At 40.6% G+C, this 21,509-nt stretch overlaps 1 protein-coding gene across 10 annotated transcripts in view; it reads left to right on the top strand.

Moving 5' to 3' along the window:
• The window catches only part of USP48 (ubiquitin specific peptidase 48), a 101,189-nt gene that overhangs the window by 69,890 nt on the left and 9,790 nt on the right, over positions 1-21,509 (top strand). For all 10 annotated transcript variants that reach the window (XR_004275854.1, XM_032300697.1, XM_032300695.1 and 7 more), the window contains 9 exons: positions 2,895-3,019; positions 3,168-3,290; positions 3,570-3,631; positions 3,919-4,029; positions 5,676-5,806; positions 6,485-6,591; positions 8,497-8,601; positions 15,024-15,179; positions 19,576-19,701. Coding sequence is in view for 9 of the 10 variants with exons in the window: in XM_032300697.1 (XP_032156588.1) it covers positions 2,895-3,019; positions 3,168-3,290; positions 3,570-3,631; positions 3,919-4,029; positions 5,676-5,806; positions 6,485-6,591; positions 8,497-8,601; positions 15,024-15,179; positions 19,576-19,701 (1,046 nt within the window). In the remaining variant the exon portion in view is untranslated. The remainder of the gene's footprint in view (positions 1-2,894; positions 3,020-3,167; positions 3,291-3,569; positions 3,632-3,918; positions 4,030-5,675; positions 5,807-6,484; positions 6,592-8,496; positions 8,602-15,023; positions 15,180-19,575; positions 19,702-21,509) is intronic.

The raw sequence follows: 21,509 nt of genomic DNA, 5'->3' as shown, positions 1-21,509 counted from the left end.
ATTTGGGTTGTTCTTTCCTAATCATATGAGAAACACTTATCCCACATAAAAGCCAGTCACCACCTGAAAATTCCCCCACATGAAAATGAACTGTGCAGCCACAATGTCTGGGTCTCCTCTGTTCATTGCATAGTAAAATATGTGTGTGCATTTGCATTACTGTTCCCTCAAAGCCACGTGGGGTTATACCGCACACAATCTTTTTTTTTTTTTTTTTTAAGCATAAAAAGGCAGTCATTTAAATGTTATAATTGCCATAGACTTCTTTCAAAATCAGGTCATGGAAATCTACCTTAATCTTTTTTATGGTTACATTGTATTTCACCATAGGGCCTTAGTAAATTAAGCGTTGATAATCCAATTAACCTTTTACTTTCATTTTAAAAAAAATTAATTCCCTAGTTGTTTCTGGGCATGTTAGAATAAGTTTTCATAGACTCATGGGAAATTTAAATTAACAGTCTACCCAGAAAGAAAATACATGTTTACATTGTGACTTCATTGCTCTGGTAACAAGTTTATTAAAGCAAAATAATCCTTTGGGGATTATTCAAATCTCCAGAAGATGTGAGGGGTAGAAGTTCACTTGCATTTTGAGGTTTTACAAATTATTGGGACCATGGAACAGTGGGTCATGCTTTTATTTCCAGCATTTTTGGAGGCTAAGGTAGGAGGATTGCATAAAACCAGAAGTTTGAGAGACTCCCTCTCTACAAAATAAAAATAAAGTATTAGCCGGGCATGGTGGCTGATACAAGCCTGTTATCCCAGCTACTCAGGAGGCTAAGGCAGGAGGATTGCTTGAGCCCAGGAGGTTGAGGCTGGCATCATCCCACTGCACTCCAGCCTGGGCAACAGAATGAGACTCTTATTTTCTAACAAATTTTTTTAAAAAATAGTTTTAGCCGGGCGCAGTGGCTTACGCCTGTAATCCCAGCACTTTGGGAGGCCGAGGCGGGTGGATCATGAGGTCAAGAGATCGAGACCATCCTGGTCAACATGGTGAAACCCCGTCTCTACTAAAAGTACAAAAAATTAGCTGGGCATGGTGGCGCGTGTTTGTAATCCCAGCTACTCAGGAGGCTGGGGCAGGAGAATTGCCTGAACCCAGGAGGCGGAGGTTGCGGTGAGCCGAGATCGCGCCATTGCACTCCAGCCTGGGTAACAAGAGCGAAACTCCGTCTCCAAAAGAAAAAAAAAAAAAAAAAAAAAAAAAAAAAATTGTTTTAATATCTTATGGGGTTGAATGAGCTATAGACCTCGGGTTTTTTTGTTGTTATTATTTTGTGTGTGTGTGTGTGTGTGTGTGTGTGTGTGTGTTTTCCTTAGATGGAGTCATGCTCTTGTCACCCAGGCTGGAATACAATGGCAGGATCTTGGCCCACTGCAACCTCTACTTCCAAGTTCAAGCAATTCTCCTGCCTCAGCCTCCCGAGTAGCTGGGATTACAGGCACCTTCCTCCATGCCCAGCTAATTTTTGTGTCTTTGGTAAAGACAGAGTTTCACCATGTTAGCCAGGCTGGTCTCGAACTCCTGACCTCGTGATCTGCTCGCCTCAGCCTCCCAAAGTGCTGGGATTACAGGTGTGAGCCACCGCGCCCAGCCTCAGACCTGTTTTGTTTTTGTTTTTGTTTTTGTTTTTTGAGATGAAGTCTCTCTCTGTGGCCCCCGGGCTGGAGTGCAGTGGTGCTTATCTTGGCTCACTGAAACCTCTGCATCCCAGGCTGAAGCGATCCTCCTGCCTCAGCATCCCTAGTAGGTGGGACTACAGGCAAGCACCACCATACCTGACTAATTTTGGTATCTTTAGTAGAGACGGGATTTCATCATGTTGGCCAGGCTGGTCTCAAAGTCCTAACAAGTGATCCACCTGCCTTGGCCTCCCAAAGTGCTGGGATTATAGGAGCAAGCCACTGTGCCTGGCCTATAGACCTGGTTTTGTGTCCCAGCTTTGCTACTTGCTAGTTGTACTCTCCCTGGTTATATTCATTTTTCTAAATTCATTTATTATGTAAAGTGTAGTACATATTTAGAAAGCCCCTGGCTTATTACTCTTAATAAATCTGTAGGTACTTTGCTAATGGGCACAGAAACAAACATATAACTTGAGAAATTTAAAGATAGTTTTCTGGGTAATGACTGATATGGATAGATAAGTGAAGTTCACTAATTTATCACTTAGAAACAGCTGTAACAATAGTTAATATAACCACAAGTGGCGCCAGAGGAGAAAGGCCCTGGAAGAGTGGCAGTGACTAGCATTATTTCTGTTGTCTTCTGGGATTTTTGAAGATTGAAGGGGATCTGCAAAACAAATTGCAAATAGCAAACAAATTGGTGCTTGACTGGAGATGGTTTTCAGATTGAACAGTAGATTGCTTTATCATCTATTTGAATCGCTAACGATGGTCCTGTGATGGCTGGGCACAGCTTTAAAATATTTTAATGCACTGTGATTTCAAGATTAGTCAAATGGGAGACAATAAAGTCTGTAGGAAATGATAACCTTTGAGTGTGGGATAGGTATAATTTCATTAAGCAGCTCCTGCCTTGACACAGAGGTCCCAGGATTCCTGGAATCCCATTTTTGGCTACTTCCTCCCTTGCAGGGAGAAAGATAGAAAATGCACGGTTTTAACTTTATACATCTCTTTTTATCTCGTGATTTTTTTTTGACCACAGACCTAGATTCAGGACATAAAATTGAGGTTAATAGCTACCTCCTTTAGAATTAAAATGAAATTGGAAATCCACAAATTTTTGAAAACAGAGAGTGAGAAATACAACACTTAGCAAAGCAAGAAATGATTTCATTAAGGTTTAAGAAATAGGAAATAGTTAATGACTTTTTTCCAGCTGTTTTTTCTTAAATATATGTCTATTTTTAATTCAGGTGAGCTATGCATATCTGAAAATGAAAGAAGGCTTGTTTCTAAAGAGGCTTGGAGCAAACTGCAGCAGTACTTTCCAAAGGCTCCTGAGTTTCCAAGTTACAAAGAGTGCTGTTCACAGTGCAAGGTACTGAACGATACTGACATCTGGGAAAATGGCTTGACAGCTCCCTGGGTTGACTTCCCAGGGGAATTCAACTTCTGCCGGGGGTGTAGGGAGGAGGCAAGTCATGTGCTGTCAGCAGGAGACAGTTGATTGCTTCTTTCTCTTTCAGATTTTAGAAAGAGAAGGGGAAGAAAATGAAGCCTTACATAAGATGATTGCAAACGAGCAAAAGACTTCTCTCCCAAATTTGTTCCAGGATAAAAACAGACCGTGTCTCAGTAACTGGCCAGAGGTATAATGATTCCCACAAAGGAAAGAATGCATCTTTTCTTTTTAAGCCCCTTGCCAAGTTCCCAGTGAGCTATTTCAGAACAACCCAGAACTTCTCATATTCTCATTTGTTTAGTTATCTAACCAGGGGATTTACTCCAGCCTGCTATTTTTTGGTAGAGGACTGTGTTTTCACTTTATTTATAAAACTTGAATAAGGATAACCAAAGTATATTATAAAGAATTTGTGTTAAGAAGGCAGTGAATTGACGGATACTGTTTTGTGATTTTTGTGTTCTAGGATACGGATGTCCTCTATATCGTGTCTCAGTTTTTTGTAGAAGAGTGGCGGAAATTTGTTAGGTAGAAACAAAACATGTTTTATTTTCTTTATTGTTGTTATTGTTTGGTTGACTCTGGTACTTTTTTAAGATATCGTGGATTCTGTTTGTGGTACCCTTCATAGTTACTTTCACCAGCACACACTGAAAGCTTTCTTTTCTATTAAGTTAAATGAATAGTCCTAAGAAACACATGTAATTACTAATATTTTCTTAAATATATCTCTGATTTTGAAATAATTATTTAAAATCTTCTCTTTCATCATGCAGTAATTAGGTATATTTCTCCTCCTTGTCTCATTTGAGTAGAAAGCCTACAAGATGTAGCCCTGTGTCATCTGTTGGGAACAGCGCTCTTTTGTGCCCCCATGGGGGCCTCATGTTTACATTTGCTTCCATGACCAAAGAAGATTCTAAACTGTGAGTTTCTTCTCTTCGTGTGATTTTTTTTTTCTTTCTAAACTTTGTGATGATTAATAAAGTATGTTTAGGAAATTTCTCATCTGACATAGTCTATTTTAAGAATTTAGTCCTTTGCTGAATTGTGGGGGTTTTTTTCCCTTTTAAAAGAAAAAGACTACTCCTCCAGGAAAGACAAGAGACTGCCTGAGGCCATTTGTCTTTTTGCTCATTCCCTGTCCCTCTTGGAGACAACACAGCCACCCTTTTCCCCCACCACCCCCCGCTGGTGACCAGCACTGTGACCTCTTTTCCAGAATTACAGAATCAACATGGTCTTGGTTGTAGGTTTTTTCCTGCAGCTGCCAGGCGTCAGACAATTAAAGGAGGAGGATAGCAGGGTGGCAGAGCAAAGCCACTGCACTGCCCATCTGGAATCCTAGGGTCTTAGAACCAAAGTTTTATTCCATGCTTTAAGTACTTTTAGAGGTGTTTGTTCGTCTGTGAATTTCTCCCTTGATGTTGCCAAAAATAATTATATAAGAGAATGCAGAATGCCTCCAACATTGTCAGAAAATCAGGAAAAGGGGCCGGGCACGGTGGCTGAAGCCTGTAATTCCAGCACTTTGGGAGGCTGAGGCGGGCAGATCACGAGGTCAAGAGATCGAGACCATCCTGGTCAACATGGTGAAACCCCGTCTCTACTAAAAATGTAAAAATTAGCTGGGCCTGGTGGCGTGCGCCTGTAGTCCCAGCTACTCGGGAGGCTGAGGCAGGAGAATTGCTTGAACCCGGGAGGCGGAGATTGCAGTGAGCCGAGATTGTGCCACTGCACTCCAGCTTGGCGCCTGGCAACAGAGTGAGACTCTGTCTCAAAAAAAAAAAGAAAAAGAAAATCAGAAAAAGGAAATTGAAAGACATAAATAAAAATGCCCTTGGGGTTCAGCTAGAGTTTTATTATTCATATTTTAGTATTTTAACATCATTTAAGGGAGTTCAGAGTTTATCTGTTCTTCCAGGTTTTCTCCCTACCTTTTCTCTCCCTCTCTGCTTCCTTCCTTTCCTGTTGCTCACTCACTCTCTTTCTTCTCTTCCTCCCTCCCTTTCTTCCTGTCATTGTTATTGTTGCAAATGTCAGACTTTCAGGAAAATATCTACACCAATAAACAAATGTGTGTTACCAGTTTAAAAGTTAAATGGTTCAGATATGATCAAAGACCCCTCAGTGCTTATCCTTCTGTGGCTGCTTCTCTCTCTTTCTCCCTCTCCCTCTCGCGGTAACCACTGTCCTGAATTTAAAATTCATCTGTCTCGGAAAGTATTCCTTAAAAAAAAAAAAAAAAAGCACATAATGTCTTGCATATTTAAAACTTTTTATATAAATGGCATCATACTGTATTTATGCTTCTGCAACTAACTTACTTTACTCAATTATGTTTTTGAGATCTAACCATGTTGATTCGTGTAATTCTAGTTCATTTAGTTTCGCTGCTGTGGTAACATTCCTTTGTATCAAAAACTATTCTTTCTTCATGATATGTATCTTTTCCCTCTAATTCCTTTTGATTAAATATTAGTGTTGATGGTTATGGTTTAGCAGAGTAATGGATTATGTTAATTCTCTTAATTTCCATGTGTCTTAAGGCATGTTGTGTTTTTTTGCACAGTATAGCTCTCATATGGCCCAGTGAGTGGCAAATGATACAAAAGCTCTTTGTTGTGGATCATGTAATTAAAATCACAAGAATTGAAGTGGGAGATGTAAATCCTTCAGAAACGCAGTATATTTCTGAGCCTAGTAAGTTTTCATATTGCTTTTTGTTTCTATAGTTAAGAGCTGCCATTTTAAGAAGAAAGGGTATGTCAGTGTTGTCTGCTTTAAAGTTAAAGATCATGTGGTGGTCCAAACTCCCTAGGTGGAAACTCTATTATGGTCATCTCATTATTTATATGTTTATTTATGAACAGTAAATTGATTTCCCTATCATTTGCATGTAATAGAATATAACAGTTAATTGAAAATATTATTAATAGTTTGGGCCACCACACTAGCTCATACCTATATTCCTAATACTTTGAGAGACTGAGGTGGAAGGATTGCTTAAGGCCAGGAGTTTGAGACCAGCCTGAGCAAGACCCCATCTCTACAAAATAATAAAAATGTAGCACACCTCTGTAGTCTGAGCTACTTACTGGGAGGCTGAGTCAGTAGGACAGCTTGAACCCAGAAGTTTGAGGCTACAGTGAGCTATGATTACACCACTGCATCCCAGCCTGGGTGACACACCAAGACCTTGTCTCAAAAAAAGAAAATGTTATTAAGAGTTTAATGAATATACACTAGTAACTTTGATATATGTTTTTTTCTTTTTTTTTTTGTTAGCCACAAGATTAGAAGATACATGTTCTTAGATCTTAGATTCTTTAACAGTGGTTCCTCAGCCACTTCTGTTTTCCCTTTTTGTTTTTTCCAAAGAACTCTGTCCAGAATGCAGAGAAGGCTTACTGTGCCAGCAGCAGAGGGACCTGCGCGAGTACACTCAAGCCACCATCTATGTCCATAAAGTAGTGGATAATAAAAAGGTACTGGTCCCTCTTGTGGTGATGACTAGTAATGATCAAGCATGCTCTGACTTGATTTGCTCTGTATTTGCACTAAGGGTCTGCCTAGGACTCCATTTTTCTTCCTTCAGAATGGTTTGGCATCAGAATAATTGAAATTGGACAGCAATTGAAAATGAACAGTTACGTGATCATATGAGAATTTAGTCTGTTATTAATTGATACATAGATATTTATTGAATATCAGCTATGTGCCAGGAATGGTCCCAGTGCTGGGGGTAACAATGATAAAAGAAGGCAGGTATAATACCTGCGCTCAAAATTATAGGTACCTAGTGAGGAAGATCAGGAATAAACTATAAATTCATATGATTTCACACAGAAATGATTGTTTTGAAGGAAGTTTAGCAGGGTAAAGTGGAAGTTAGTATTAGATAGGGGGACAAGAGAGGAGTCTTGGAGAAGTAGTTGTTTTTACCTAAGCCGTAACTGTCAGGGATGCAGCCTGGGAAGTGTATTCCAGGCAAAGAATGCAAAGGTCAAAAGGATAAGCCTATTGTGCTTATGCAGCAGCCTGAAAACCATTGCACCTGGAACAGTGTTGTCCAATAGAGCTTTCCATGGCAATCAACAGATTCTAGGTTCTGTATCTGTGCTGCACACTGCAGTAGTCACTGGCCATGTGTGGCTGTGGAGCGTTTGACGTAGCTAGTGTGACTGAAGAATTCAGCTTTAGTTGATTTGAAGTGACATAGCTGTATGTGGCTAATGGTTACCCTAGTGTGGCTATTGCTGGTCTAGAATAAAGTTTATTCCAAGAAGGTATCCTGATATGGAATGAGCGACCCGTACTCTATTAGGTTTTATACATCACACCAAGGATTTGGTTTTATTCCCAGTGTAGCTATAAGCCCCTGGAGAGTTTCAAGCAAGGCCATGATATGATCTGATTTATAGTTTAAAAGAAGCCACCCTGGCTATAGTGTTTGGAATTGCTGTGAGGGCATAACGGGAATGAGAGAGGCCTGTTAGAGCCTCTTGCACTGACCTGCAAGGATAGGTGAAATCGACTGGATATGTTTGGGAAGTAGAGGTGTTAATACTTGCTTGGATTGGATTTCCAAGCATTTTTATTATATTGGGGATGGCTCTTGGGTAGATCCTGACCCAGATCTCTAGATAGTTTAATAATTTAATTCCATGGTTTTGGGATTAAAGACAAAATGGAATACATTTAATTTGATGTTGGTTTTCAAACACATTGTTTAGAAGACTAACTTACAAATTATGCTCTGGAGGCCGAGGGTTCTGCTTTACAAGTTAAATAAGGCCTTAATTACCTAATTTGCTGAAAAAATGAAGTTAATAAGTATAAATGTCTCTGTTTCTCCCTCTAGAATTTTCTTAAAATCTTTTGTTCTCTGGTATAAAATACTATCCAATTTAGCTATAGTTTCATTGTTCAGTTTAATAGCAGTATTTCATAGTATTCTGCAAGGGAGCACTTCTTCTGTCTTTCATTTTCTCAAGTCTTAAAGAGCATATGACTCCTGCCACCTGAATAGTTTGAGAACTTGAAAAGGCTTGGCAACCAGTATGCTCGGGAAGGTATCAGGCACCTTTGAACTTCTGCGAAGTAACGTTATTGTACAAGATTGATAATAATAACTGCTCTGCAGAGACCTCTTAAATGTACAATGAGCACTTTAAATACTACAAGAGTAAGAAATAGGGTAAAAAACTAACATGTTTAAAGAGCATAGAAAACCAAGAAGGCTTAATTCTTCATCTGCTCTCCAGTCTATAGTCCTACCATGTTAAGTGTTCCTCCCCTTGATAAAGGTTGCCTGTCCCAGCCCCCACATCCTCCATAGCATGCCTTCCTAGGGTCTGACCTACTTCTCTTTGTTGTCCTGGCACATTCAGGTGATGAAGGATTCGGCTCCAGAGCTGAACGTGAGTAGTTCTGAAACAGAGGAGGACAAGGAAGAAGCTAAACCAGATGGAGAAAAAGATCCAGACTTCAATCAAGTACGAGTTGAAGCTGCTTTTCATTGTTTTACTTTCTGCTGTTCTCATAGAGCAGCTATTCGAAGCCCCTGGGCATTTCTCTGTACCCTATATGGGATATTCATTCTTAGCTCCCATCCTTGTCTTTCCTTTCTCTTTCCTTAGTTTTGGTGGCATGCTACAGCTGTCCTGATTTCTCATGAAAAGCCATGGACCACATGATTCCAGAATGAATATAGTTCTTGCTATTAAGTTTAAAAAGGCTAAAATACAATGTAATGATTAAATTTTTAGCTGAGAAAGAAGTCTAAAACAAGACACATATCAAGGCTGGGCACAGTGGCTCACGCCTGTAATCCCAGCAGTTTGGGAGGCCGAGGTGGGTGGATTGCCTGAGGTCAGGAGTTTGACACCAGTCTGGCCAACATGGTAAAACCCCATCTCTACTAAAAACACAAAAAAATTAGCCAGATGTGGTGGCACATGCCCGTAATCCCAGCTGCTTGGGAGGCTGAGGCAGGAGAATTGCTTGAACCCGGGAGGCAGAGGTTGCAGTGAGCTGAGGTTGTGCCATTGCACTACAACCTGGGTAACAAAGCAAGACTGCATCTCAAAACAAACAAACAAACAAGACACATATCTTGGTTTGTTGCTTAGTCAGAATCTTTATGAAAAACTTATTTAACTCAAATATTCTCATTACAAATAATAACCTTAATAATGGAGTATGTAAAGTCTCTAATTAAGATGTTAATCAGATTATCAGATCAGCTGATGCATTAGTCTTTCATTTTTCATTGTAGCACACTTTAGATTCTTCTAAGATGAACTGTTTTCTGGGCTGGGTGTGGTGGCTCACACTTGAAATTGCAGCCCTTCAGGAGGCCAAGGCCGGAAGATCACTTGAGGCCAGGAGTTTGAGGCCAATCTGGGCAATATAGCAAGATCCCATCTCTACAGGAAATAAGAAACTAGCTGGGCATGGTGGCATGTGCCTGTAGTCCCAGCTACTCCAGAGGCTGAGGCGGGAGGATCGCTTGGGCCCAGGAGTTCCAGGCTGTAGTGAGCTATGAGCAGTGAGAGACCCTGTCTCAGATAAAATAAATTAAAAAAAAAAAAAAAATGTTTCGACTGTTTTCTGTTAGAATTTTCTTATTTGGTTGGCTTGAATATATTCTGCGTATTCATGGTGAAAATTTAGAAGATTGTCTTTTTATTTATTTTTTTTATTTTAGACAGAGTCTCGCCCTGTTGCCCAGGCTGGAATGCAGTGGTGCGATCTCAGCTCACTGCAACCTCTGCTTCCTGGGTTCAAGATTTTCCTGCCTCAGCCTCCAAGTAGCTGACATCACAGGCACACGCCACCACACCCGACTAAGTTGTTGTATCTTTAGTATAGAGACGGGGTTTCACCATGTTGGCCAGGCTGCCTCGGCCTCCCAAAGTACAAAGTATTACAAATGTTAGCCACCGTCTCAAAAATTGTCTTTTGAGAACAGGAAATCATGTGGGAATATGGTTAATGTAGGTGGAGATAAGTTTCAGCTTCTCAAAACGTCAGACCCCCACGTTGCAGGATATTTTGTACTTTAAATTCATGGATTTTCTTTTTTTTTTTTTTTTTTTTTGGGAGACGGAGTTTCGCTCTTATTACCCAGGCTGGAGTGCAATGGCGCGATCTCAGCTCCCCGCACCCTCCGTCTCCTGGGTTCAGGCAATTCTCCTGCCTCAGCCCCCTGAGTCGCTGGGATTACAGGCACGCGCCACCATGCCCAGCTAATTTTCTGTATTTTTAGTAGAGACAGGGTTTCACCATGTTGACCAGGATGGTCTCGATCTCTTGACCTCGTGATCCACCCGCCTCGGCCTCCCACAGTGCTGGGATTACAGGCTTGAGCCACCGCGCCCGGCCAAACTCATGGATTTTCTACTGTAGTTAAAGTTTTATTTTTAACAGATGAGATGTTTGTTTTCTGTCTTTACTACTAAAATACTGTAGTGAAATTATGGGTAGTGTTCTCCCTGAAAGAATAAAAGTGTTATAATAACCATCTGCTGCATCTGTGACAGAGCAGCGATATCTGGGCTTGTTGGGCTATCTGCACACTGATACTGTTACTTCATTTTTAACATGGATTAAGAGAGTCTGAAAAGCCCTCTTGATTTGAGTCTTGGTGTCCCCGAAGTAAATGTTACTTGTGGTTTCCCAACTGAAGAGATATCAGCATTTGTTTTCCATGGCTTATTGGAGCTCATAAAATAACCTCAAAACACCTATGAAGAAGCAAAATCATGCAGTTTGTGACAATGCTCAGCCACTCTTGTCCTTCCCAATCTGTATTTCAGTCAGTCAACACTGGGGGAACCTTTGCTTCAGTGCTAACCAAATCTGTACACTTTATGAGAATGCAGGTTTTCAGTTTAAAGGCAGTATTTTTCTATAAGTGATACCCTTACTAAACTTGGTGTACATATATATGTCTTGTGTTCCTTGGGGTAAGGAACAGGAAAAAGAAGGGCAGCAAAATCACATCTGCAAACTCTTGTCGAGACGTATTAGTCAACTCAGTACTAATATGTCTTGACAAGAGTTTGCAGACGTGACTTTGCTGCTCTTCTTTACCCTGTTGTCAACTCTGTTTTCATGTCCCCATCTCTGTGGTCTATAGAAGCCATCTTTCAAGCAACATTTGTACAAACTAGATTGTTTGCTTTTTAGTCAATAATATTAAAAGTGTGTGTGTGGCCGGGCACAGTGGCTCACTCCTGTAATAACAGCAGTTTGGGAGGCGAAGGTGGGCGGATCACTTGAGGTCAGGTGTTCGACACCAACCTGGCCAACATAGTGAAACCCTGTCTCTGCTAAAAATATAAAAATTAGCCAAGCATGGTGGTGCAGGGCGGTAATCCTAGGTACTCGGGAGGCGCAGGCAGGAGAATTGCTTGAACCCGGGAGGCAGAGGTTTAAGTGGGCCAAGATTATGCCACTGCACTGCAGCCTGGGCGACAGAGTGAGACTCTGTCTTAAAAGGAAAAAATGTGAGAGAGAGAGAGAGAGAGAGAGAGAGAGAGTGTGTGTGTGTGTGTGTGTATGCGCGTGCGCGTGTGTGTATGCGCGTGCGCATGCGCGCGTGCACATGCATGTGGGTGTATGGGCGTACATATCCATTCTGATTCAGGACTCCGTTCTCTTTTGTCTGTTTGGCTGGTAGTACCATATGTTTTAGTTATTATCATTAGTACTGTGGATTAATAATCAGTTTGGAATCAAATCATTTATTGCCTTTTGTCACTAATTCTCTGTTCTCTGGTTAACTTTGTAAACTGGTTTGTTAAACTTGACATGATGTTCTTACTGTCTTTAGTTTCTGTTATTTCAAGCTTTGGTTTTTACCCTAAGAGATGTTTAGAAAAACCGTCTACATTTTCAAGTGACTTAGATTTTAGAAAGTGAACTTATTTTGAATGTCTACTTTTATTCATTGTGGTCATGACCACAGCAATTTTTTCAAAGTGGATGTGGAATCACTCTGCTCAGTTGTGGATGACAACAGATTTCACATTTATAAATACGATAGAGAATGTTGGGGAATGTTGCTTTTTATACTGTAATTATTTTTTATACTTTATAGTTTTCTTCTGTCTTCCTTCTCCTTGTTTGGATGTTGTAATACTCTAGAGTGTTTCACATTTTGTTCTCACAAAAAATTTTTGGCTCCCAAAAAATTCTCAAGTGTAACCTTCCTCTTTGGGAAAGAATAGATAGCCCCTGAAAAATATTCAGCATTTTCAAAATGTCACCCTCCTCATCACATAGATATCTCAGTACATAGGTAGCTTCTGTAATTGCTGCTTTAAATCCCTGTAATAAAAAATGATGCAATTCTGCTTGTCCATAGTGGAGATAAACAAATCCCCTTTCCTGTTTTCTCTAAGCTAGATCAACCCAGTTCCTTTGACTTCATCTAAAAATTTAGGTTAACAATATACTCAGTATTGGGTATCACTTAGGTAATTGAAAGCCTTCTAAAACCAGTGGGCTGTTTTTTATTGTCAGTTAAGTTGGATTTAAATTCTCCAGATTAAGAAAGAAATAATTCCAGGAAAAGCCTTTAGACCCATTTAAAATCAGAGTTATTAAAAAATCTATCTTGTTTGATGCTCAGGGTTTTGTTTTTTGATTGTGTTTTGTACTTCTAAAATAAAATTATATGTTGATGTAGATATTTTTCCTTATATTCCTGATTGTAGAATTTTGGTTCAATTTGACCTTTTCTTTGAGCAGTCGAGATTGAGAAAAATGTTTCATCAACTTTCATTTTATTTTTTTAACCCACACATGCACTTAACTTTTTTCTTGTGAATCTTAGAATCACCCAGTTGCCTCTGTAGATTCAGGGCTAGAGCTTAATTAGTCTCAGGCAGTGTCTCACCAGTGGTCAGCACCCTGAACAAATGCTCTTCTGTGTTTGGGTCCTGATCACCTTCTGCTTTGTAAACCGTGGAGCCCGTGAGTAATGAATATGTGGCATCTGTGTCCGTAATGACTGCTAAACCACTCTGCTTATGCGCAGCTGACACTCAGTGACAACTGTGGAAACCAGAGCCAGGGCCTTGAGGTTACCTCATCCAGATTTTAATTAAACCAGAGGAAAAGATTTCCTTAAAATTCCTGCTTCTTTTATTCCCTAGCCTGGTTAGCAGAAGAATCTCCCCCGCACCTCCCACCCAACCCCGCTGGCCACCACCACCACATTTGGTTAAAAAAAAAAAAAAAAAAAAAAAAAAAGGCAGACTCTCGACTGTTAACCTCTTGATGAGGGATTTATAGGAGTACTGTAGAAGGACATTTGGTCTTCATCTGTGTTTTTTTTGTTTGTTTGACTAGTACCGCATGTATCATGCACACCCGTGTGCATCCTTTTTACAGCACCGTTAGGTAGTCATGGCCATCATGACATTTCCCCTCGAAAAATAAAGACAGTGTCCTACATAATACTAATAATGTGCTCATAAATAAGAAAACTAACGAAAGCTCCCTACTGTCTTATAATACCCATCCTCAGATATGTCTTGAACATTTTTTCCCCCTCAGACCAGTATATATTCAGGATATGTGCCGTTTGTATCACTTTAGACTTAGAATTTGGAACAGTTACTTTGCCTCTCCACCCCCTTTCTTTCTCTTCTTTTTTTTTTTAAGACAAGAGTTTTGCTCTTGTTGCCCAGGCTCAAGTGTAATGGCACAATCTCAACTCACTGCAACCTCTGCCTCCTGGGTTCAAGCGATTCTCCTGCCTCTGCCTCCCAGGTAGCTGAGATGACAGGCATTTGCCACCATACCCAGCTAATTTTGTATTTTTAATAGAGATGAAGTTTCTCCATGTTGGTCAGCCTGGTCTCGAACTCCTGACCTCAGGTGCTCTGCCCACCTTGACCTCCTAAAGTGCTGGGATTACAGGTGTGAGCCACTGCACCCAGCTCTTTCCCATCTTGACATTGAACTTGGACCAATTTGATTTCTTTTAGATTGTCCCATGTTCTGTATTTGGCTGATTGCTTCCTTATGTTACTTATTTTATTTACGTATCCCCTATATTTCAATTTCTGTAAATTGAAAGATGTGTGTAAATGTTTGATTACATCCAGGTTTAACATTTTTGCAAGAATATTTTATGAATGAGACTTTATATTTGCCATTAGGACAAGTGATACAGTCTTGTTTTTAGTTGAGTTTAATTTTTTTAATTAAAGTTCTATATTTTTTAATTCGCAGCAGTTTATACTTAGTTTCCATGTCATTCTCAAAAAGAGAAGAATATATTTAGAGTTCAGGTTGTTTATGAACTAAATTTTGTAATCCTGAAGTTTTTTTGTTAATTATATTTTTCTGATTTAAGGTCAGATTTAATCATTTTGATTTTAAATGTCATCTCTCTCCTTTTTCTTTTTTATAAAAGAGACGGAGTCTCATTCTGTCACTAGAGTGGAGTACAGTGGTGCAATTGTAGCTCACTGCAGCCTGGAACTATTGGGCTCAAGTGATCCTCCTGCCTCAGCCTCCAAGTAGCTGGGACTACAGGCTCATGCCACCATGCCTGGCTAATTTTTGGTCAAGATGGGTCTTAATATGTTGCCCAGGCTGGTCTTGAACTCTTGGGATTATAGGTCTGAGCCCCCTTGCCAAACCTTAAATGTCTCTTGTAACAAACATTTAAACTGCTTACCTGCAATTAGAGGTGTGTGTTACTCATTCTTTTCTTTCATCAATTATATGTGAGCCTGCTAAGAAAGTCTCACTAGTCTCTACTCATTGTTCACATTGAATTTCACATGTTTAAGGGACCAATAAGTAAATAGCTTTTGTTGGCCTAAAAAACTTAATGAGCAAGGATCACACTGGGTAATTTCAGTGCTTTCTTCATTTTCAATCTTCATTATAGAGCAATGGTGGAACAAAGCGGCAAAAGATATCCCATCAAAATTATATAGCCTATCAAAAGCAAGTTATTCGCCGAAGTATGCGACATAGAAAAGTTCGTGGTGAGAAGGCACTTCTCGTTTCTGCTAACCAGACATTAAAAGAATTGAAAATTCAGGTGAGGAAAATATTTGTTCAAGTTTGCTCTGGACTTAAGAGGGCCTTCATGAATTCCTGCTTTCTACCTATATTTATATATGTGTGTGTATGTGTTTTTCCAAAAGACTTAAAGTTTTCAAAATAGCTAAAAATTGTTTTATGAAGATGAAAGTGAATTTTGATTCTGGAAATGTGGGCCGGTTCTGCGTGGCTTTCCAATAATGAGAAACATTAGGAACCATTTAATTCGTCACATGTTGAGGTTGTGCCAGGATAGCTGTTCTCTCACTTTATTGTGCTGTATGGTTTTCTTTGACCACTTAATAGGTATTGGAGCCTGTTACCAGGAACTACTGTGAAATTTAATGGGAGATAAAAGGCAGTTTATTATTAGCAATTAGTGATTGCTTATTCACTAGGCTGTCACAGTGTTTTTGGTGGCAGACAAGTCTATTTGATAGAGTTTTAAAGTTATCTTTACCTTTCTTTGTGCAGTGATGTTTTCAAAATTGTACAAAGATTCATTTTAGTTGATGCCCTGTCCATCCCCATCCCCGCCTGAAATCATGCATTAGCTTTACAGATCAGTTCGGTGGCTGTAATGCAGACATTATGAAATAGTTTAATGATATTGTTATTTCTTGGTATCAATACTGAAGTACTATAAATGAGCATTCCAGTGGTAAATCTCAAATCCTAGGCAGAAGGAACTGATAAATTCAAGATGTCCACGAAAAAATCTGGCCCCTAATCTGTTTCAGTCGCTGATGGATATCCAAAAAGTTGACCAGATTTCCTTCTTTGCTACTTTTATGTGGCATAGTTTACTGGTTACACATTTTTCTTGTTGTTGATATTTATCATTGTAATTGAGGCAAAAGTACAGGCTTCCTTTGAGGGTGTTATGTGTTCCAGATTGTCCTGACAACAGTATTTCCCTTGGTTGAACTCGTGGCTCTGAAAATAAGCATGTTGGCATAATATCTTTACTCTGTTATTGTACCTTTTACATCTAAGAAACCCTGTTTCTATCACCAGCTTTCTGCCTGTCATTGGGAAACCTCGAACATTAAAAACCTTTAAATTACAAAAAGAACCCCTGTGCATAAAGATATTTTTTAAAGTCTGTGCTGCTTTTATTATGGACTACCATTTTAAAGAATAAACCAAAAGTCAGCAGAAATACCCTTCTATATGAGAGCATGTTACCTGCATGAATGAGCGGCTAGAAGACAGCAGCTGTTCACACAGCCCCCAGATGTGCTCTTCTTAAATGGCTCTCTCATCTCCCACTCTTGCTTCAGGAACCACTGCAGACCAGAGTGAAAGAAGGGGCAGTGAAATGTCACTTCCTCTTGCTACATAGTCATGGTTACTTGTAAAACTTCAACTAGATATGAGCCTATTTGCCTGGTAGCCTGGATAGCACTGGAGTTTGTGGTGGGCATGAACGTGATCCTCAGTGGTGGTGGTGGGTGATTTTCTTAAGGCATGTAATTCATGTTTTAGTGTTTGATGGAGCCTTTCCTCTGGGGATACTGCATTTCTTAGTTAATAGGATAACAGCCTTTGCAAATCTTTAAGTGTTTGTTTCTAGACATATCTACCATATATAGTTGCTTGAAACCTTTCAAAGCTTGCTGTGTCTAATTACTAATTCATCTACCTTTGATTGCATGAAGTTAATGAAGTACAAGTTGTTCATCTCCTTTCTCAAAAGATGTACAGTGTTTAATTGTATTATTTCATTTTCCCAAAGATAGATCTTTAGTGGGTGGGTGGTAGTGCCTGCCTGAGAAAGTAGAACATTTTGGCACAGAAGTGAAATGGCTGGCAGCTGAGGCGATTGCTTCTGTATTTTCTTATTTCAGCCCCACCCACCATCGCAAGCAGAGGAGAGCCCCTCCCTGATAGCAACAGGGTTTTCATGGTTCCTGTTACACTCCATAGACCAGGAATGCCACGCCTGCTTGTTAATGCAGACTCTATCATGTTCTTTATACTCAGGCATTCTCCTAGCACTTAGAGTTTATGGATTATTTTCCCATAGGCCTCCCTGCCTTGGTTGGCCTGTTCCATCTCCTATCATCTTTCATAGTGCCTCTTCTGTGAAACCTATCTTGGCCCCTTTCATGGAACAGACTGTCCCCCAGTGCTCCCTAGATCCTGCACATACCTTCTGCTGCCATCCTCACAACTTTGATTTGACCTCACTCCTGGGAACCCCTCCAGGGTGGGATTACTCACTTTTATATTATCAGCATCTAAAACAGTAGTTGACACATGGTACCTTTTTAATAAATGCTTCATCAGTTGTTGGCATCATCTCAATGTCCTTGTTCCTTCTCAGAATATAATGTGTTAACGTCAGCACCTCAGTTGTGGCACTTCTATCTAGAGATACTTGTCCAGTTTCATAGGGTAGTACAAAAGCACTTAGCATTTAAGGGCATAAAGAAGCATTTCTACCATCTAGCAGCTGTGATATTATACACATCCACTGTAGCTCTGCTTGATCGTCATGGTTGCAGAACATTTGCTGCTGTAGGGCTGGATATGCCCCTGCTTCATGTTTGCATGCTGAGCTGGCTTTCATAGAACTGCCCTGTCGGTACTTCCTGCTTATTGCTTCATGAAGACCATTGATGATGCCAGTGTACTTTTCACTGCTAGCCACCGATCTCTGCTTAGGTCATCTGGTGCTGTTATTCTTTTGAGAAATCAGGTAAGATTCTGTCTCAGCAGTTAGGGAAGGGGCCAGTGCTGTTATCCTTGTTCTTATTTGTCTTTGGTGCCATCATTAAAATCACTTTTCTGGTCTCCAGCACCCTGGCCTGTCAAGCTCTTGGGCCCTGTTACACACACAGTTCAGGGTTGATTTGTGAGGCTCCTTTTGTCTTTCCACATCCAAAGAGTAGAGTGCAGGAAAGGGCAGAATGGTTTTCTCATGACATATGGATGTTGGCATAATATAAGATACACGTAATAGAATACATTTTATGGGTAAGTTAAAAAGCATACTAAAGTGAATACTCTCTACCAAGTTAAGAATTGAAACAGTGTTTTTGAAGATTACCTGTGTTTGCCTCTAGCCCAACTTACGCTTACTCTTCAGAGGTAAACAGCACCCAGAAATGATAAAATTTAAAAAACGAACCTTTCTGAATTTATAGAAACATTTAAATATTATGTATACCAGTATTTCAGAATGTGTTTGTTTATTTTTATTTATTTATTTATTTTTTGAGACAATGTCTTGCTTTGTTGCCCTGGCTGAAGTGCAGTGGTGCAATCTTGGCTCACTGCAACATCTGCTTCCCAGGTTCAAGCGATTCTCCCGCGTTAGCCTCCCAAGTACGTGGGACCACAGGCGTGTGCCACCGTACCCAGCTAATTTTTGTATTTTTAGTAGAGATAGGGTTTCACCATGTTGGCCAGGCTGGTCTTGAGCTCCTGACCTCAGGTGATCTGCCCACCTTGGTCTCCAAAAGTGCTGGGATTACATGCATGAGCCACCACACTCATCCTGGAATGTATTTAATTTTTAACACCTAGCCAGAACTAGGGTGGGGCATATGGTCCCTACCCTTCAGAAATTCATATTTTGTTTCCTAGAGACAAGTCTCAATCTAAGAATATGTGACAGTTCTAAGGGCTGAATTATATACCCCAGGCCATTTGCTAAAGGAATAGGAACAAAAGAGAGAATTTAAAGATGGTTTTAAGAAAGAATTTTGGGTCAGGTCCAGTGGCAGTCCCTGCACTTTGGGTGGCTGAGACAGGAGGATTGCTTGATTCTAAGAGTTTGAGACCAGCCTGGGCAACGTAGCAAGACTTCATGTCTACAAAAAAATTAAAAATCAGCCAGACATGGTGGTACACATGTGTAGTCCCAGCTACTCAGGAGGCTTAGGTGGGAGGATCAAGGCTGCAGTGAGCCATGATTGCACCACTGCACTCCAGCCTGGGTGACAGATGAGACCCTGTCCCAACAAAAAAGAAAAGAAAGGATTTTGACTTGACTTGTTTATGAAAGGGTATGGGGCCTGGGAATGGTGGTGTGAGAGTGATGATCTTGCCCAAGCCTCAGAGTAGCCATCAGCCCAGCCCCACTTTTTACTCATTTTATTTCCCCACACCTCCACCCTTGGAAAGCTGGTATGGTAAGGAACAAATACATCTATGTATATAATTGTTTCCCAGTATGCTACCAGACCTCCTAAGGATGTTTCCAGATTCGTCGGGGGATGATAGCCTCAGTGGGAGTATAAGTAGGTTGACTGTAAGCAATAGTGGTTTTGTACTCTGAAGCCTTTTTGTTTGTGTTTTAAGAATCTGTGCATAATTTATTCAAATAGGGTATAAGTCTCAGTATTTTGCATTATACGGACTTTGTCTCTTTTATATTGGCACAGATCATGCATGCATTTTCAGTTGCTCCTTTTGACCAGAATTTGTCGATTGATGGAAAGATTTTAAGTGATGACTGTGCCACCCTAGGCACCCTTGGCGTCATTCCTGAATCTGTCATTTTATTAAAGGTAAGCAAACAGCTCCTTAGCCTCAAGGTTTTAAATGTTACATAAGTGTGTGTAAACTGTGTGAAATGGTGGTTAAAGGATGTCTTGGGTCTTCAGCAGAGGGTAGTGGTAAATGACTGCTGTGAGTTTTTGCAGCTCAGCCCAGCTCTGGCTGAGCCCCAAGAGACTTAGAGGAGGTCAGAACATCATCAGATCTGGTTCTTATGTGTTACAGTAGGTGCTGTTAATGCCACAACATCAGCAACTGCTTGTATCCTGAGAAGGTGAAAGTGAAGGCTTTTCTTAGCCTTTCCTGGATCACCTAGTTCAGTTTCTATGCCTTTGTGGGATTTCCTGTTCCCTAGTAGGGCAGGGCAGTCGTATAAATCACACTCAGCAACTGCTAAGCCCCACACCTGATTTTTCCTGTTTGATTTTCTGTCATAAGTGCCCCGGTTCTTCTCCAGATACCAACCTAGTTTCCATTCCCCTCAGACTGGAAGGAAGGGAGTCATGTTGGGTTGTGGCCCTCTGAGCACTGAGGATTGACTGTCATTTCAAGGGGAAAAGCTGAGTGATCTGGTCTCAGGTCACCAAGTTTCTGTGGTGTCCCTTCCCCAATGCCCTTCACCCCCCGCCCTTTTTTTTTTTTTTTTCCTTTTTTTTGACTAGATGGATCTGTTCTTAACACCACACTAATGATACTGATGTTTGCAACTTAATTTGAAATGCTGCCCCACCAAAAAAATAATAATAAAAAGGTACAAGATAGACTTGTGACCAGTGTGAATAGTAACTTATTTTATACTTTAAAATCTATCTCTGCTGAGATTTTCATAGTTTTTGTTAAAAGTAGATCGACCTCCTCCCTAACCTTTTCCCTAACTTCCAGTTCAGCAGAATTACTTAACCATACTTCATAGTATTGAAGCATCTCCTCTTTTCCTTTTGGTTCAAAAGTACTAGCCAGCCAAGGTAGGAAACAAGGGTAAAACACAAGGCTCCATCGCAGCAGTCAAAATACACAACTTAATGGGGTTCTTGTCTTGGGTATGGAAATTGGTTTTGGATTTAGTAGATGTGGAAGATGATTTAGAAAGTAGGGGCTTCTAAGACATTGTCAACGAAAAGTCATTGAGGCTCGGTGCAGTGGCTCATGCCTGTAATCCCAGCACTTTGAGAGGCCGAGGCGAGTGGATCACCTGAGGTCCAGAGTTGCGGAGCAGCCTGGCCAACATGGTAAAACCCCGTCTCTAAAAATACAAAAAAATTAGCTGGGCACGGTGGCGTGCATCTGTAGTCCCAGCTACTCAGGAGGCTAAGACAGGAGAATTGCTTGAACCTGGGAGGTTGAGGTTGCAGTGAGCTGAGATAGCACCACTGCACTCCAGCCTAGGTGACAGAGTGAGACTCCGTCTCAAAAAAGAAGAAAAAGGCATTGAACCAGCCTCATTTGCCCAATTTGTACCCTCCCTAAAGGCCTAGTCACTTCCCATTGTCTCTTTTGTTTCTTTTTGGCCAAAAGAATCCTTACTATGCCAAATACCACCACATCGTGTGGTAGAATAATTGGTCATGTTTTTTATTTTGAACTGTCAAAATGTGTGCTTTTCAAACTCTGGAGCCCCAATTCTGGTGTGATAAAGTCAGGCCCTGGAATGATGAGGCAGACCCATACCTACCCCATCCATGCACACACACCCCTCTTTCCACCACCTACCCCCTCCCTCTGTTTAACGTTCTGCGTTTCCTGGAACTGTAGGTTCTGTGACATGGTTTTGAAACCACGCTGAGTTGCTAGATCCTAATGATCCTGTCTAAAATCCTAG

The sequence above is a fragment of the Sapajus apella genome, unplaced genomic scaffold (assembly GCF_009761245.1).
Source record: "Sapajus apella isolate SASKATOON/1434 unplaced genomic scaffold, GSC_monkey_1.0 scaffold43, whole genome shotgun sequence".
Classification (NCBI taxonomy): Eukaryota; Metazoa; Chordata; class Mammalia; order Primates; family Cebidae; genus Sapajus; species Sapajus apella.
The sequence above is the reverse complement of the archived record's forward strand: the minus strand, read 5'-3'. Positions and strand labels throughout refer to the sequence as shown.